The sequence below is a fragment of the Hydra vulgaris genome, chromosome 11, assembly GCF_038396675.1.
Source record: "Hydra vulgaris chromosome 11, alternate assembly HydraT2T_AEP".
Taxonomy (NCBI): domain Eukaryota; kingdom Metazoa; phylum Cnidaria; class Hydrozoa; order Anthoathecata; family Hydridae; genus Hydra; species Hydra vulgaris.
The window spans coordinates 25,470,499-25,488,496 of NC_088930.1; the positions used below are offsets into that span (position 1 = coordinate 25,470,499).

Sequence of the window (17,998 nt, forward strand, 5' to 3'; positions counted from 1 at the left end):
AAGCTATTTTGTCCTATTTTGTCTGGATCTGGAAGGACATCAGCCCACAGACTGTCACGAAGAAAATCACAAAAATAATCCCAGCTAGCTTTAGCTAATAATTAATCCAATGATGAAGTGTGTCCAGAAAACGTAAAAAATAAAAGATTTGTAGAGGTCATTGCATGGTTGGAAACATCTAATGAGAACAAGGAGAAACTGAACTCAAGCAAGGAGTGAAGGTAAGAGATCAGCGTTGTCTGGATAACAAGTCACAAAGTTAACTATCTGAATAAGAGATTGAGAAATGCAGATGCTATGGGCTTTAGTGCCAGCAGGGTCAAGGTGTGAGAACCAAGCCATTCAGTATCATTAGCAATAAAGTCACTAATAACAACATTGTTAGCAGAGGGGTAAAGAGAAAGGGCATGGTCAATTTTATTAGAAATTGCATCTAAAAAAGTACAGTCTTGAGAAGAAGGAGAACAATAAAGAACAAATTGGAAAGGTGATAGAGTGAAGAGGTGCTTAAAGGAAGCACATAAAAGAATGGTCAAAGAATTCAAACATGCTTTCTCAATAAATAGGCAAATTGATGAGCAATATACCTCCAAGCCAAGCAGGTGACTATTAAAGTATTTGTGAATCAAAGTATTGTAGTCTTAGCAAATGAAATAATAACATTTATCAATACTGAGATCTGAAGATGGAACAGCTAAATTTAAATTAGTCTCACAAAGAGCAAGCAAGTCTGGTGAATTTTGCAAGAGATAAGATTCAACTGATTGAGGTTACTTTGAAGACCACATGAAAGTGATAGTGATGATCCTAAATCTGACCTTATCTGGAGTTTTTAAAAGAAGATACTTCCTAAAAGCAGTACTATAAAACATAAATGGGAATATTTTGGAAATGCATTTGGAAAAACATTACATCTAACAGAATACTAGAGATTAAGGTGAGTGTAGGTTTTATAGTTTAAGGCACTGGTTGGTTACTGAGCTCACACTACATCAATGTTTTCAGCAGAACAAAAACATACATAAAGTAAGTTACAGGTGAATGAACACAGTGCTAAAGGTTCAGATAGAACACAGAATACATAAAGTAACTTATGGGTGAATGAACACCGCATTAGAGGTTCAAACAGAACAAAAGCATACAAATAGCAATTTACTGGTGCCTGAACACTGCGCCAGCAGTTTAGACAGAACACTAACATACATATATAGTAAATTACAGGTGAGCTAACACAGTGACTAACCCTCTCCAAAATAAAATTACCATTTATTGTAAAATCGCCTAAGTTTGGTCACTTAAGCTTTAAAGATTCATACCTTATTCATATCTAATAATTTTTTATCCTGAATTATACAGACAACTATATTGTTATATACTATAACTATATTGTTAATTTATATTAAATGTTAAAATAAAATTGTAAAAATTTATTATTGTAATGTTAATTTATTATTGTAAAAATAAAATGATAAAAATAAAAACTAGCATTTGATTTTTTGTTTCAAATGAAAACAGTTTAACCGAACTTTCAATACCATCTCATAAGTTTGGTCATACATTCCAATAAAATATATATATATGTATATATATATATATATATATATATATATATATATATATATATATATATATATATATATATATATATATATATATATATATATAAACAGTAAAAACCATTAAAATAATTGAAGACTAATTAAATTTATTCAAAAAACTGCAAAAAGAAAACTTTATCAACTAGAAAGATTTTTTTTTTCATTGATTCTATTTTTATTATTTTACTTTATATAATTTTTTTGTTATTAAGGTATATACCTATTCTTATACCTGTCTATCCTGCTTAATGCTTCAGGCTTATTATAATGCAGTTGTTCTCATCTCCATGACTAATAAAAAATAATCAAAGGTGCAGATTTTTAAAAAATTGTTTTATAAAAGCAGCTAGTTTTGAGTTATTTTTTCCTTAGAGATTCTTACCAAATGTTGTTATTTTACCATTCTTTTTTTTTTAGAGAGTAAAAACCATTAAAATACTTAAAAACTTTTTTTTTTCGGATTTTTTCACACAATTTTACACAATTTTAGAAATTAAAATATGCTGAGGGTCAGAATTAAAATAAGCATGACTCCATAACAAAATCTGACAAAATGCTAAGTTTAAGGGATGGTTTTAAATTATGTTTAAGGTCAGACGAATTATTTTTATCAATAATGACATTTTGTTTTATATTTGATGTTGCAGCATAATAAACTATTATTTAATACTAGTTGTATGTGAACACATAAAATCTAAAATAGAGATAAACATTTTTACATATTTTTTGATTTCAAAAACTGATTCTTTGAACCTTTATTGGTAACTTTTTTTAATGTTTTTATGAAGAAAAAAAAAGCATTTCTGAAAATTAATGATCATTTTAAAATATTTAAAATTTGAGTAGCAGCATAATTTAAATCTTTTATTACTTTATAAAGTAATATTTTTTTATTAATTTATAAAATAATATTTATTTATTATTATTAAGAAAATCAGCGTGATCAAAGATTGGGTTTCTCTATGACTGTAATTGATGATTTTTTACTTATTTGTGCACCATTATGGCATCGAAAAGCAAACAATGCACGTCTTATGTATTTGGGTAGATGTTCTGTTTTAAACAAAAACCGTGAATTTGTCTCTAAATTTTCAGTTTGTGAAACAGGTGGATATCTATTTTTATGTATTCTCATTTTGAAAATTAAATTAAAAAAATTAAAATTGTTAATTTTGTTTTCTAGAAAATACTGACTCAAATGTTTACCACGGGTACTGTGAGTCAGGTTTTAGTACTGATGGCATTGTATATAATAAAAAATACTTATTCTATTTGGGGGCTCCTGGATCATATTTATCAAAAGGTAAACTTTGATAAAAAATTATATTTTAGTATTTTTGTTTTTTGCATAATTTTATTAGAAATAATTTATACATATTTGTATATATAAATATATATATATAAATATATATATATATATATAAATATATATATATATATATATATATATATATATATATATATACATAAATATACATAAATATACATAAATATACATATATATATATATATATATATATATACATATATATATATACATATATATATATATATATATATATATATATATATATATATATATATATATATATATATATATATATATATATATATATATATATATATATATATATATATATATATATATATATATATATATATATATATAGGGCTTGAAGTAGCTGCCGGACACCGCATATTTTCTGGCACATCTATCTGTCATTTTGTCAGAACATTTATTTTATAATCATTTTAATTATATTCATTTATAATAAAATATAATCATTTTTTGAACTTTTTATTTTTTATACAAAACAGAAAATGAATTTGAACACACAGCTACTTTAATAAGATACATAATTTTTTCGAGCTAATTCTTTTTTTAAAATACCTCCATAATCAAGTTAATTATAACAATAAAATTAGTATTTAACTTATTTTTATGTCTGATGGTTTTTATAAATTTCAAACAAATATTTTAGCTTTTAAAACCACTTTTAAGTCTATTTTATAAAAATTTAAATGTAATAGTTATTTTAGTGCTTATAGAAATCAGTGTTTTTTATTACACTATTAAATTTAAGTTTTTACATGGTTATAACATGTGTTTTTGCGCTCGCTATTAAAAGTGTTTATGAAATCAATCATAGAATAAGTTTGAAAAGATTTATAAAAAATATATATTCATATAAATGTAATTTCGTATAATATATTATGTGAAATACTCTTTGCTAATGTAAATAAAATGTAATTAGTTCTAATTACATCTTATTACAAATATTAAAGAATACAAATTACAAATACAAATACAAATTAGAATACAAATGTTTTAAACAATTATTGAATTAATTTGTTACTTGATTATTTATTTTTTTAATATCTTTAATTCCAACAAGGCTGCAAGCAACCACTATTAGAGTTGGAAGTTAGTGGAAGAGAAAAGATAAAGATTGTAGAGCAAGATAACGATTGACAGATAACTTTAAAGATTGCAAATTATTTGAATCAGGAGAGCAAGATGAAGGAATCGAATTCAAAAAAACTGATGTTCGAGGAAAAAAAACAGAGGAATAAGATTTTTGGAGCATTTAGGAACAGTCACAGAAAAAGAATGAGACTTAATTGATTGGCGAGTAACACAAGAAGGAATTTTTATAGATGGCACAAGATACGCTAGCTCTTAGAGCAGTGTCCTTTATAGTATTTGTAGAAAAGAGAAAGATAAGCAACATTACGATGATGCTATAATGGTTGGAGGTTGGCTGTAAGAGCAGGTCCAACTATGTTTACAATGCATTTTTGCACTTTGTTTAAAAGAGAAAAGGCATCATTAGAAAATCTGCCCCAGATATGGCAACAGTATTCCATACAAGGCTGGATTTGAGATTTATAGAGATAGAGAATAGAATCCGGAGTAAGAAAGTGTCGAGCTCGATAAAGAGATGCAACCTAAGCAGATGTTAATTTTGCAACAGATTTGATATATGGTTTCCAAGAAAGATTGGAAGTAAGAGTTAATCCTTGAAGATGAAGGGTAGTTGACTCATCAAGTACATTACCGTTCATAAATATAGGAAGATCTAAATTATTGCGATAACGATTGGCTGAAAAAATTGAGTTTTATCTGAATTAAATTTCACCAGCCACTGTGAGTCCCCTGCTGTAGCAGAGGTGAGATCCTTTTCAAGGTCAAATGCCCCTTCCAAGCAATCAGAGAGTGTTGGCTTCTTATCATGACAAGAATAAATGGTAGTATCATCAGCGAACAATGCCACCTTAGATGTGAGAATGTTTGGAAGATTGTTAATGTAAATTAAAAAGAGTATAGGGCCAAGGATAGAACCTTGAGAAACCCCTGAAGTTACAGAATATGAAGAAAAGTGCTCTCCATTGAGGATAACTTTTGTACTACGATTGGAAGGGAAGGATTTAATAATCTTAAAGATGTTACCAGGTACACTGTAAGAAAAAAGGTAATGGAGAAGACCAGCATGCCAAACTTTATCAAAAGTTTTAGAAATGTCAAGAGTGATGGCCTTAACCTCTCCACCTTTATCTAATGCATGATAAAACCTATCAGTTATTACTATTAGCAAATCAGCTGTAGAATGAGAAGATCGAAATCCATATTGATGATCAGAAAGTAAATTATTAGATTTAAGATGAGAGATTAAGTGTTTGTTAATTAAAGATTCAAAAACCTCGCTTATGATAGGAAGAAGACTAATGGGATGGTAGTTAGACAAATCAGATTGCTCTTTAGAATTTGTGAAGATAGGGATAACAGATGCCGCTTTTCAGCAGGGTGGAAAACAAGACTCTTATAAGCACTTGTTAAATAGTTTTGAAAGTAAAGGCGATAACTCTGGAGAACACTTCTGCAAGACTATAACAGGTATGTTGTCTGGACCACAAGCTGTAGAAGTGTCTAAGCAGGAAATCACTTAAGATACAGAAGCTGGAGTGAATGAATGTCAAGCAATGAATCAATGTGAGGAAAACCATTGCGAATAGTGAGGCTTGACCTGGAATCATCAAAAGGGAATAAAAGATTCCATGCCAGCTTGAATCCATGAAGTTATGTAAGAAGAACATTTGTCAGCAGGAAGACAAAAAATTTCTACCCAAGATCCATCACGAAGAAAATCACGGAAAGAGTTCTAGTAAGCTTTAAGGTAGTTGTAAGAGGTACTATGATAGGGGGATTTAATAAAGTAATAAGTAAACATAATAATTTATATATGTAATATATTTATAATAATTTAGAAAGCATTAGGCTTAGTATAGTAATTTTTAAAAAACTTAATATAAATATATTTTCCATTTCAAATTGTAGTTTTTTGAGCTTATATTTTTTCTGTTTCTTTTAGATTTTTTATCTTTTAAATTTTCTTTTTATTTTCAGCACATTTTTGAAACACCTAATGTTGTCAAAATAAACTGCGGTGTTCAAGTTGTAAAAACAAAGTATTTTATGTGTGGTCAGTAATAGCGTTCAATTGCACTTCTTTAGGTTTTATCAGATATGTCCGCCAAACTTGAGTACTTTTGGACAAATTGTCCAAAATGTTTGTTATTTCGAGCCCAATATATATATATATATATATATATATATATATATATATATATATATATATATATATATATATATATATATATATATATATATATATATATATATACATCAGGAATCATGATGAACCTACTGATGGAAAAACAAGCTGTCAAAGATAAAAATTAGATAAGTGTTTTTTAGAATATATTTAATATACTTAAATAAACTCTTAAATATATTTAAGAATGTATTTAAGAGTATATTGTCCAGACCACATGCCGTAGAAGAGTTTAAGCAGGAAATCACTTTAGATACAGAAGCTGTAGTGATACAAGAGTCAAGCAATTGATTAGCCTGTTTGTTGGTAGTATTAAAGGATGTGATTAGTGGAGTCGAGAGATAAAATTGATAAAAAGTTCTTAGCGAAAAACATCACGGAAAGAGTCCTAGGTTGTTGATAATGAAGAAGAATGAGATATTAGTTTTACAGACATCAAACTGTGATCAGAAGAACTCAAGTGTAAATGTGGAGAAACTGAGCCCTGACTAGGATCAGAAACAAGCATGTTACTATTGGAATCTTTACGAGTTAAAGGAAGATAACCATCTACACTAAGATCACAGGATGAGACAGCTGAACTCAAATTAATCTCACTTTGCAAGATATAAAACTCAACAGAAGAAAAGTTATTTTGAAGACCACGATTATTAGTGAATAATTTAGAGAACTTGGTGATGATAATGGTTTTTTGTAATTTTTGGTCCTTAAGTCATTTTTGAATTTGTCAAAGAACTTGACTCAAAGCACAGATAGTACTCATTATGCTATTTAATAGTGCAAGCAATTTCCTCATAACTTTTAATAAACCCCAGCTCTGTAACAAAGGGCTCCAAATGTGGCCTCAAAAATGCACCCAAAAAGTACAAACAGGAACATTCATGGGCAACATGGCACTGTTAGTACTCTAATACTTTACAGCTGTTGATGGAATCAGCCTCTCTGAGAACTACTACCGAGTTCAAGAAGTCTGACTACTAGCCAGCCCCCTGAGTTTTAGAGCTGTATGATAAAATGAGTTGCTTAGTCATAAAAACAGAGATACAAGCAAAACCCATGCATTGAGTCCATGCAAGAAGATCCAGTATTCAATATCCTTAACTGGAAACAATGTATTATAAATACATCTACACCAGCCTAATAGATAAAGAAAGAGTGTGAAAATAGGTCAACAGAGAATCTGTTTACCCCTTTAGTCTTTACCTAGGAGGTTTTCTATAAAACAGTAGCTGGATGTAATTAATGTCTGCCCAAGATAAGTATTTTTATCAAGACACATAGTAAAATTTTTTTTGGGATGCAAAAAAAATTATTTTTGTAAAAACACCAAAAGTCCAGTATTTTCCCTTATATGTGCAATATATATTAATTCAATTAGATTTTAGAAGACTCTGAAGATTAAACAGTTCATCAAGTTCATATTTAAAAATAGTTACATCAGCAATAAAAATGTAATGGTTTCAGAATAATTTCAAAATTTTTAATTATTTCCAGATTATTACATATTTTAAAAACTTATTGTTATTCAAATTGTTGAACAAAGTGTAAAAATAAAGTTTTTGACAAACATTTTAACATGAAGATTAAACAAAAAAATCCACCAAGCCAGATATTTTGTCAGATATCTGCCACCAGTACTTCAATCATGTCTACTAATGCATTAAACTCCAAGGATAATGGAAATAAAGTCTGCATTGTTTATTTTGAGAAAATCAAAACAAAAAAAATTACTGGACCTATCTATAGAAGACTTCAAAATTATTTCATCTCAAATTTGGACTTGACTGACCAACATTATCTTATTGGCATCTGTTCTCATGATAGAAAAACTTTGAAGGTCATTGAAAAATATATAAAAGAACCAGCAGCAGATTTTTCTACAGTACAAATTTCCATTATTACAAGAAGTCAACCTACATGTGAATGCACAGTTTATGTTGCAACTTTTTTTGCAACATCACAAATCTTCCCAGGATCAGTCAAAAATTGAAAAAAAGGAAAGCTAGTATTCACTGAATTAATTATGACTCTAAATTAATGGTATAAAACATGGTTAATTCACAAACAGATTATTTATAATAGCTAAAATGTAGTGATAATAATATATAATATATATTATAATATATACAATAATATATAAGTGACATAATAACTAGACATAATTAGGAGAGGACAGGTTATTAACAGGAAACATTGTTTAATGTAGTGCTATTTTATCAGGTACTAAAACTTTGTTTTTAAAACATTTTTACAGTGGGGTTAATTAGTTTTAGATCACTGAATTAATTATAATTATTCCCTACCTGCATCTATATGCCAGAGATGTCCATTTACATTGGGACAAGGTTTACCATATCTCTGCCAAATATCGGTTTGCATGCATAGTCTTAAGACAACACTGTCAAGAAAATTAAAAATATTTTTTTGTAGGTACAGATAATTGTTCATAGTATAATATTATATTTCAGATGAGGTAGATGCAGAACTTTTTTATAGTGGAAACGCAAGTGATTCAATACAGCTAGCTAACAAATTCCCTAAACTTTTTTACATTGAAATTTCATAAAAAAAAGAGTCGAAAGTACTTTTTCCTAAAAATGAATTGCCAGCTAGTGAGGCTACAAAGTTTTAAAATATTTTAGGGTTAAGTGATTCATAAACAGAAACTGCTTGTAGTGTTCTCAAGAGCTGGAAATATCCCCAGATCATATTGGGGTAGATAGAGGAGAAGAATTCTTAAATGTTTCAGTACTTGATTGTGAAGTAAGTGAACCTAAGACCAAGTTTTTATACAAGGAGGGTTTAATGCATGAAAAGTTTAAAAAAGAAGGAGTAATGAAACATTGTTATTATAACCATTGTTCAAGATGTCAAAGAGAATCACCACAACATCAAGCAGGTGATAGATCGATTGGGGACTGTGACAGAGAAGTATTTTTTAACATTTGACTTAAAGCTTGGTAATATTTATTTTGGTATTCAAGCAACCTCCTCTACTCACCTAAACAAACATTTTTTTATCTTAAAAAAAGTAAAAATTTGTTTTATAGTTTTGAAGATAAAAAAATTTTGTAGCTAAACTTTTTTGTGAGAATAGCATGTAATATTTTCTTTTTTTCTCTAATATCAGACCTAATTTTTGTACTCAATATTGAGTTTAAAAAAATAATAATATTGAGTTAAAATATATATATATATATATATATATATATATATATGCATATATATATATATATATATATATATATATATATATATATATATATACATATATATATGCATATATATATACATATATATATATTTATATGCATATATATATATATATATATATATATATATATATATATATATATATATATATATATATATATACACACACAAAATACATAAATAAATAAATATTTAATTGAGGAAACTAATTAAATTTAATGTTTTTTAAAAAACCACAAAGATGCATATTAAAAGACTAGAATGTTTTTTTTTTTTTTTTTTAAATAAAAACATTTGGAATGTTTAATTTTAATTTTTTTATTGTATAATATGCGCAGAGTGTTGCTACATCAACTATCTTATAGCCTGCTGCTACAGAAAAGTGTTGATACATTGGCTATCTTATAGGTTGCTGCTACAAGAGAGTGCTGCTACATCGACTATCTTATAGCATTTTACATTCAATTTTGTTTATTTAGTATGTTAATTCATCAATATACAACATTTAGTTCAATTTATAAAGATTCATTTAAAATTGAGTAGCATTACAATTAATGAATTAACTATTGCTAAATGATAAACTAAAGTTAGCTAAGAATGCAAATTAAAGAGCATGTAAAAGAACTGTTCATTTATGCTTAAAAAAAACAACAGAGCTCCCAATATTACAAAAGATCTAAAGGTCACCGAAACCATCACAACGGAGGTATTTTTGAATAAAGAATTGTTGATAAGTAGTAGTGGTGGTGGTATTTAGAGAAATTAGAAATCTGTTAGGGTTTTCGCTATTGATGGAAGCTGATTTTGTGGTTATTGGATGGTGTGTGTCAGCAAAAATTTTTGTGGGTATTGCAGATCTTGTCTAGTAGTTCTTCAATGTCAAAGCAAATATTGAAGTGGCTCAAGTTGGTTGTATCAATTTAGTTGTTTTGCAAGGCATTTTTATGAAAACGTTAAAATTTCATTCTTTATCTGAAATACAAATCTTGATGAACAATCCCACTGCGTTGAGAAACAAGTTTGCCACAGTGCTATCAGGGATATAAAACAGTATAAACTTCATACCTACAGCTTACAAAGCAAGTACTCTACCACTGCATTATTATGGTGTTTGTTTTATTTTTTCAATTTTTAATTTTTTTTCTGATTTCATACTAATATTTAATATTTTCACTGACTGCATATTATGTCAATAAATATTTTGTTTAAATGTATTTATTATCATGGAAGCAATAACATAATACAAGATATTGTAATAAAGTGTAATTCAAGAAGATTCGATAAACATAATAAAATAACTGTTAATTTTGTGAGTTTTTTAATTGACAAGTTTTACTTTAACCAAGTACAATAGAGTTTTTAGATTCAGAAATTTAATTCATGTCATTAAATTGTGTGTTAATTATCCGTGTAAATTCATAAATCAAAATAATTTATTTATCTTTTTTATTTTCTTTATTTCTGTTTTATTTTTTTAAATAATTTAGAAGACCAGAATAAAAAATTAATTTAGAAAACTGGAAAAAGTTTAAAAAGTTTAAAAATTTATTTTAATTGATAGATTACCCGCCCAAATTAAAACGCACAGTCGATGTAGCATGTTCTACCTATTTATCAGTCATTATAGCAGTGTTCCTCGCATGTTCTACCTATTTGTCAGTCAGTGTGGCAGCACTCCTTGTATGTTCTACTTATGTACTAACCATAGAGGTTTCTTTTATGTTACAGACTTTTCAGTACTAATTTTTTTCTTATTAATCATCTTGGTTGATTAATTTTCATGGAAATAAAAAAATAAAATATATTATCAAAGACATTCTAAATCTTTCCAAATCTTGAAGATGAATAAAATATATTTATAACTACAAATTTTATAACTTAACATTAAATAATGAATTACAAAAAGCAACCCAATAGTTAAACATAACAACAAAATAGCAATCTAACTGATAAACGTAAAGATTTTAAAAATTAATTTTATTGTTTTTTAATATTAACTCTAATGTGTATTTAGGCGTGATATTTGCTGAAATACAAGGAACCAAGTCTAGGTTGAAAACAAGTGAAGAACGTCTTAAAGATTATTCATATATGGGTAAAAAATTTTTTATATTTGCATAAATGTAGCTTGGATGCTTGTATGTATGTATGTATGTATGTATGTATGTATGTATGTATGTATGTATGTATGTATGTATGTATGTATGTATGTATGTATGTATGTATGTATGTATGTATGTATGTATGTATGTATGTATGTATGTATGTATGTATGTATGTATGTATGTATGTATGTATGTATGTATGTATGTATGTATGTATGTATGTATGTATGTATGTATGTATGTATGTATGTATGTATGTATAAGAAATTATAGAAGCTTCATAAAATTCACAAGTTTCTGAATTTATTTTTCAGCAGAGTGTTTTTAAGTTCTTCAAACAAAAAAATAGAAACTTTTAAGGGAAATTTAATATTTTAAGGGAATTTTAAGGGAATTTTAAGGGAAATAAGGGAAAGAGCTTTTTTATCACATTTTAGGGCAAGTAGGTTTATAATATTTTTGCTAAGGCCCTACATAGCCCTACATAAATTTTTTTGGTATGATATAAGGTATTTAGCACAAATTTTACTTTTCTGGTTTCGTGTAAGGTGTTTCATACAAAATTTATTTTGTTGAATTGCTTTTATTTGCTATTTTTCTATTTCATATTTTTTTCATTTAATTATTTTAATAATTCTATTACTTTTTCATATTATAATTCTTTTACTTTTTTTATATTATAACTCTTTGCACTAATAGGGTAATGAGAGGCAGAATGAGACACTTAGGCACTAATTTATCTAATACAGGCTGTCTAACAACTTTAGAAAAAAGAGCTTGACATTTTAAAAATCTTCTACTATCCTACTATAACCTTACAAAATAAGAGTTGCAAAACTGCAGTGGTTTGGTTACCAGAGATTATTTATTGACAGCATCTTATCTTATTTTGCCCCGCTATGCAAGGCAAAATGAGACAGTTTTTTTTTAAGTAATTCAAATAAATAATGATAAACAAAACAGATCTTTAATAGGTTTAGCAAGATAATTTTTTTTTAGTATAAATACAGTTATAATCAAATTGTCATTAGTCAATCAGTTATAATCAAATTGTCATTAGTCAATCATGTAATTAAATACACTGTCACTAGTCGCATAAATCATATATTGCTTCACCAGTATTTTGAAATGAACATCAGTCCAAATGAGCCCAAGTTGTACTTTTTAAACATTGGCTCCACTTCTCTTTGTTTGCTTTATTCCATAATCCATTACAAACATAACATTCCCAGTCTTCAACACTTAAACTTTTAACCCTTTCTTTACCCTTTCCTAATGCACATTTATTTTCTAAATTTTTGTTCTTTTAACTTTTTTGATTTTTCAGAGGATTCAAATAGTGATTTGAATCCTCTGAAATGTGGTGTTGTCATAATCTGTGACTCTTCTCTCTTTCTTGGTGGTAAAATGATATTTGGAATAGCTAAAATATTAGAAAAGCAGGGTGTTAGCAGCAGGGTGTTACTATATTAAAAATCAATATTTTCTGAACATCCTGATGACAATTGTAATAAGGTGGTTGAATTAATTTGTAATTCAATTTTATTTTATTTATGTAAGATGGCATTAGACCTTTTGTCATTATTAAACTCAATGTCTGGAATTATTCCGACACAAAGGTTAAATTCCAGATGTACCAAAACCAGAACAGGCAATTTCTACAGAGGCAGCTTTATGATGGGCTTTGGAGAATATACCTCCAAGTTGATCATTTGTTATTTTTCTTCATGGATGTTTATGCAACCATGATCCACATTCTATATTATAAAAGTTTTTTAGTGGTTTAAAAAAGTTTTGATCAAATATCTGCAACTTATGAAAAGTTTGAGGTGGTAAGGTTATAATAACTATTCTATTTTCCTTTGCAAAATCTAACAAATTAATGCTTTTTGTATGTGTTTTATGCCCATTTAAAACTAAAGGAATTTTATTTTTGGTAAAAGCTCTAGTGTGCTTTGTAAAATGTTTTATATACTTTATAAATAGATCAGTTGTAATCCAGCCATTTTTAGAGCATCCTCCAAACGGTTCAAGTGGGAGCATGATCTATGAGTTCTAATTTCATTTGCTTTCTCTTAAAAATCATCATTGGTCAAATAAATTGTCCTGTCACTTTCATAGCACAAGCAGTTGTTGTTACACCCTATTCACCACTAGATACAGAGGAAACACAAAGTTTTAATGCCTGATTAATCATAGTTAAAAATTTGAAGAGGTTCTGAGTTGTACTTTTTTATAACAACTTCTATATTATTGAACTAAATGTTCACAATTGCCGTTTAAACCATATACACATTTAAAGACAACCCTTGAGGCTTTCTTATTGAAATGTCTGATTAGAAAGGTCAAGAATATTTTGTGACTTTTAGGTATTTGGCTTATTCGGCTACTTTTTTTACTAATCAGTATTCGGCTGAATAATTCAAAGTATTCTGCTTGATACCAAATACCAGATTGTAACAAAAAATATGCATAAAAATAGATTATATATAATTTTTTTTATATTTAATATTTAATTATTAATATTAATATTAATTTTATATTTAATATATAAAAATAGATTACATATAACTATTTTTATAAATTTTATTTTAACAAATAATTGGCATTATAAGGTAGTCATAATGAGAACATTTTCATCGTTTGATGATAGCTAATAATTGAATTCCTCATAAATTATACATACTTCTTAAAATAGTCATTCACTATTTACACTGCCACAGGCAAATAATAAATTGTTTTTAGCAAGTTCTGTTAGGATAATGTTTTGTGTTTGATGACCACAACTTATAAGGGTTTGCTGTCAATTTAGGCAAACAGTTTTATGTAAAAAACTAATTTCATTTGCAATGGGAATTTTCTTTTTCACATCTTAATATGTGTGCATATTTTGTGTAGAGATTGATTTGATCATTTTTATTTACATTTGTTTTTTTTACAAAATGAAGATCGTCACTGGTGTTCATAGACACCAGTAAAGCAGGTTGGAAACTTCAGAATTAACTAAGTTTCATCGAATATTCGGTGTGTTGGCTCAGTGCCTAGCAGAATATTTGGTATTTGGCTAAATCACTTTCATGACATCTCTAGTCTGGATGTCTCTTCAAAAAACCGCTTACATAATCTCTTCCTGCAACATCATTATATTTATTAAATGGGTGAACTATTTGTACTTTTCAACATATTGAAAGACAGTTCATTGAATGTCACTTATGGAAAATCCATAATAAATTGAATCCTTTTTTTTATGCAGTTAACTAATTGATTTTCAGTATCATCTAGCAATACTTAAAATGAACCAAGTGATCTTTTATGTCTATTTATAGTCTAAATTTTTTAATTTTCTTTGATTACTACTGTGCTTTCTTTATTTACATTAAATGTCAAAGCTGCCTTTCTCAACTTTCTCATTTTTTTTAACTTTATGATTGCCAATAACATGCTCTGCTCAGAAAAATTGCCACAAACAGTTTTTCTCTTATAGTTCCTAACCATATTTGACTTTTGATATTTGAAAAAAAAAATGGTAGTATGAGGCATGGCGAACTGCCCCATTTTTACCCTTAAACATCAGACAGATCCTTAGTATTGTTGAAAAAAAATTTCTTTAAAAGTATGGCATGTTGGGTCTCAAAAAAATTGAAATTTTATAAAAATTTCTATTATAATAATTGCATTCAATATAAATGTTTCTATAAAAATTGACTTGAGAAACCGTGAAAAAAATTTATTTTTTAATAATTTTAAAAAAATTGGCAGTTTGTACGAATTAAAATGTAATTAAATAATTTGAATACAAAATAATAATTTTTTATAAAATTTTGCTTCGTTTGAGACAAACATGACATACTTTTAAAGAAAATTTTTTTCTATAATATTAGAGACCCGTCTGATGTTCAAGGGTAAAAATGGGGCACTTCCTGTAAAGCATTTTATACAACTATTTCTGGTTTCATACATGGATTGGCAAATAAGTACAGTTTATGGTGATAAAACTCACACTTTTGTTTATTTTCACCCCAGCCAATATCTATATCTATCTATATATACATATATATATATATATATATATATATATATATATATATATATATATATATATATATATATATATATATATATATATATATATATATGCACAAAGTTGTTAGCCTTTGCCATGGCCTTGGTCTTGGTCTTGCCTTAAAGCCAAAAATTAAAGTCTTGGTCTTGGCCTTAACCTTGAAACTGTTGGCCTTGAACATTTTAGCTTTGTCCTTAATTGTTTTGGCCTTAACCTTCCACCTTTTCTTTATAAATTCATAATTTTATTTTGTGTTGCATTTTAAAAATTTTACTACAATTGATTTTGATTACAAGAGTTATTTTTGTTTACTTTAAAGCTTTAGAACTTAATTTTGTGTTTAAATTGCTGTTTTTAACTAGCCATTTTAAAGTAATAATCAATGACATGATTGGTTAATGAAAATTTATTACATGTATATATAAAGTCATATAATTTGTTTTAACGTTTTTTATTAGTTAAAACATTTCAAAATTTAAAAAAATTTAAACATATAAATTTTTCTTTAAGTTAAAAATAGCATTTTAAAGGTTTTTTAAATTAAATTAGTTTTTATTATATTTAAATTATAATTTACTATTTTTTTTATTTTTACTGTTTTTATTCAACTTATCTAAATCTGTTCAAAAACGTTGTTAGTAATGTATTTTCAATATAGTCTTTTAAAATAATTTTGTTTACAAAGTATTACTTTGAAATATTAAGCAATAGTTTAGTTAGCTTTTTTTGATAGTACAGTCACCAAACTATCAAAGATTTACCCCACAACAACACCATAAACCACTTCGACATCTACTAAAAATAGATTCAAAAGCATTTTATCAAAAAAAAAATGTTTTTTTGCAAATAATATAAAAAATTATGTTTTACAAACAAGATAGTTTTGACAAACTACTTGAACGAATCAATCACTAGAATTTAATCAACTAGAGTTTTCCTTCAAAAAACTGTATTTGAAATCTATATTTGACAAGTATTTCTGTGTCTCTGCAATGTCAGCTCCTGTTCAGCGTATCTTTTGTCAGAGTGGATTGACGATGTGTCCTCATAGAGTTCGTATGTCTTGAAACTTTAATGTTTTCTTAAATGTAATAAAGACTTATGCCTATAAGTCTTTATTACATTTAAGAAAACATTAAAGTTTCAAGACATACAAACTCTATAGTGATAGTTAATGCTTATGACTTATAGTTAATGCTAACAACTAATGCCAACATATTTTAAATTAAAAGACGTTAATATTATTTCTTAGCATTAAGCACAAAAGTACATAAAAACAAAGAATTAAAATATTATTTTAATTCTTAGTTTTTATGTATTTTTATGTTTATTTTCTTTCTTTTATGTATTTTTATGTTTATTTTAACATAAATAAATTTTAATTCTTTATTTTATGTATTTTTGTATTTGGTTTTCATATATATATCAAAATATAATTTTTTATTGGCGTTGTCAAATTTTGCATATAACCTTTGTCTAATTTCACAACATGTGGTTTTATTGTCACACCATTTGCTACCTGCAGTTTTATTAATAATTGGCCTTAAAGGGATCCCAAAGTGACAAGTTGTGTTCATGTTAAAGAGAATGATAAAAAAAAATGTTTAGGCAGAATTTTTTTTAAGTAAAACAAAAAAATAAAGGTACACCAAGAAAAACAAACTTTGTTGTTTTACTAGAAGCTCGCCGTCTCCATGTTAGCCAGTCTCTCAAATTCTTTAAAATATATATGCTGCAATCTACAGATTTTATAATTTATTCAAGCGCGTTTAGTTTCAAAGAGTTTTAGTAAATGACGTAATTGTAGATTTTTTTTCTTCTGAATCAATATTATTTGTTTTTGTTTTATTTGTTTTTTAAAATAAGCATTTATTATAAATCGTATGACTTTTCTATAAATTTTATAAGAAGCTATACAAAAGAATGTTTTTTTATAGAGCGCGAGAAACAAATTAAATTAAGATTTTTATGTTAAAATATAATTTAATAAATATTCTCTTAAATATAATAATTATTCAAAAAAGACATTGATCACCTTGTTATATATTCTGAATCTTTTTTTTTTTATGTAAACAATGTGAAATTTTTTTCAGTTTATCTAAGCCGTTTATCACTTTGATGTTTTTGTTTTCCTATCGAAATGACATTTTACAAATTCTTAAATTTTTAATTAATAAAGAATTTTGGTAAACAAGATCATTTATTAGAGATATTTGCTGAATTCTTAAATTTTTAGTTAGAAATTATTTATAGATTTTACACTCAGCCAATTTACAGACAGCTTTTTATTAAATAAACCAATACTTGATGTTTTATGGCAATAAATCAAGACAGATGGCAATTAAAATTGTCAATGTGTTGTAGCATGTGTTTAAAAACATATTATATTTAATATTTCCCAATTTA

At 26.8% G+C, this 17,998-nt stretch overlaps 1 protein-coding gene across 2 annotated transcripts in view; it reads left to right on the forward strand.

Moving 5' to 3' along the window:
• The window catches only part of LOC101239034 (integrin alpha-8), a 125,819-nt gene that overhangs the window by 13,241 nt on the left and 94,580 nt on the right, over positions 1–17,998 (forward strand). For both annotated transcript variants that reach the window (XR_010641858.1, XM_065810573.1), the window contains exons 3-5: positions 2,529–2,705; positions 2,782–2,901; positions 11,439–11,519. Coding sequence is in view for 1 of the 2 variants with exons in the window: in XM_065810573.1 (XP_065666645.1) it covers positions 2,529–2,705; positions 2,782–2,901; positions 11,439–11,519 (378 nt within the window). In the remaining variant the exon portion in view is untranslated. The remainder of the gene's footprint in view (positions 1–2,528; positions 2,706–2,781; positions 2,902–11,438; positions 11,520–17,998) is intronic.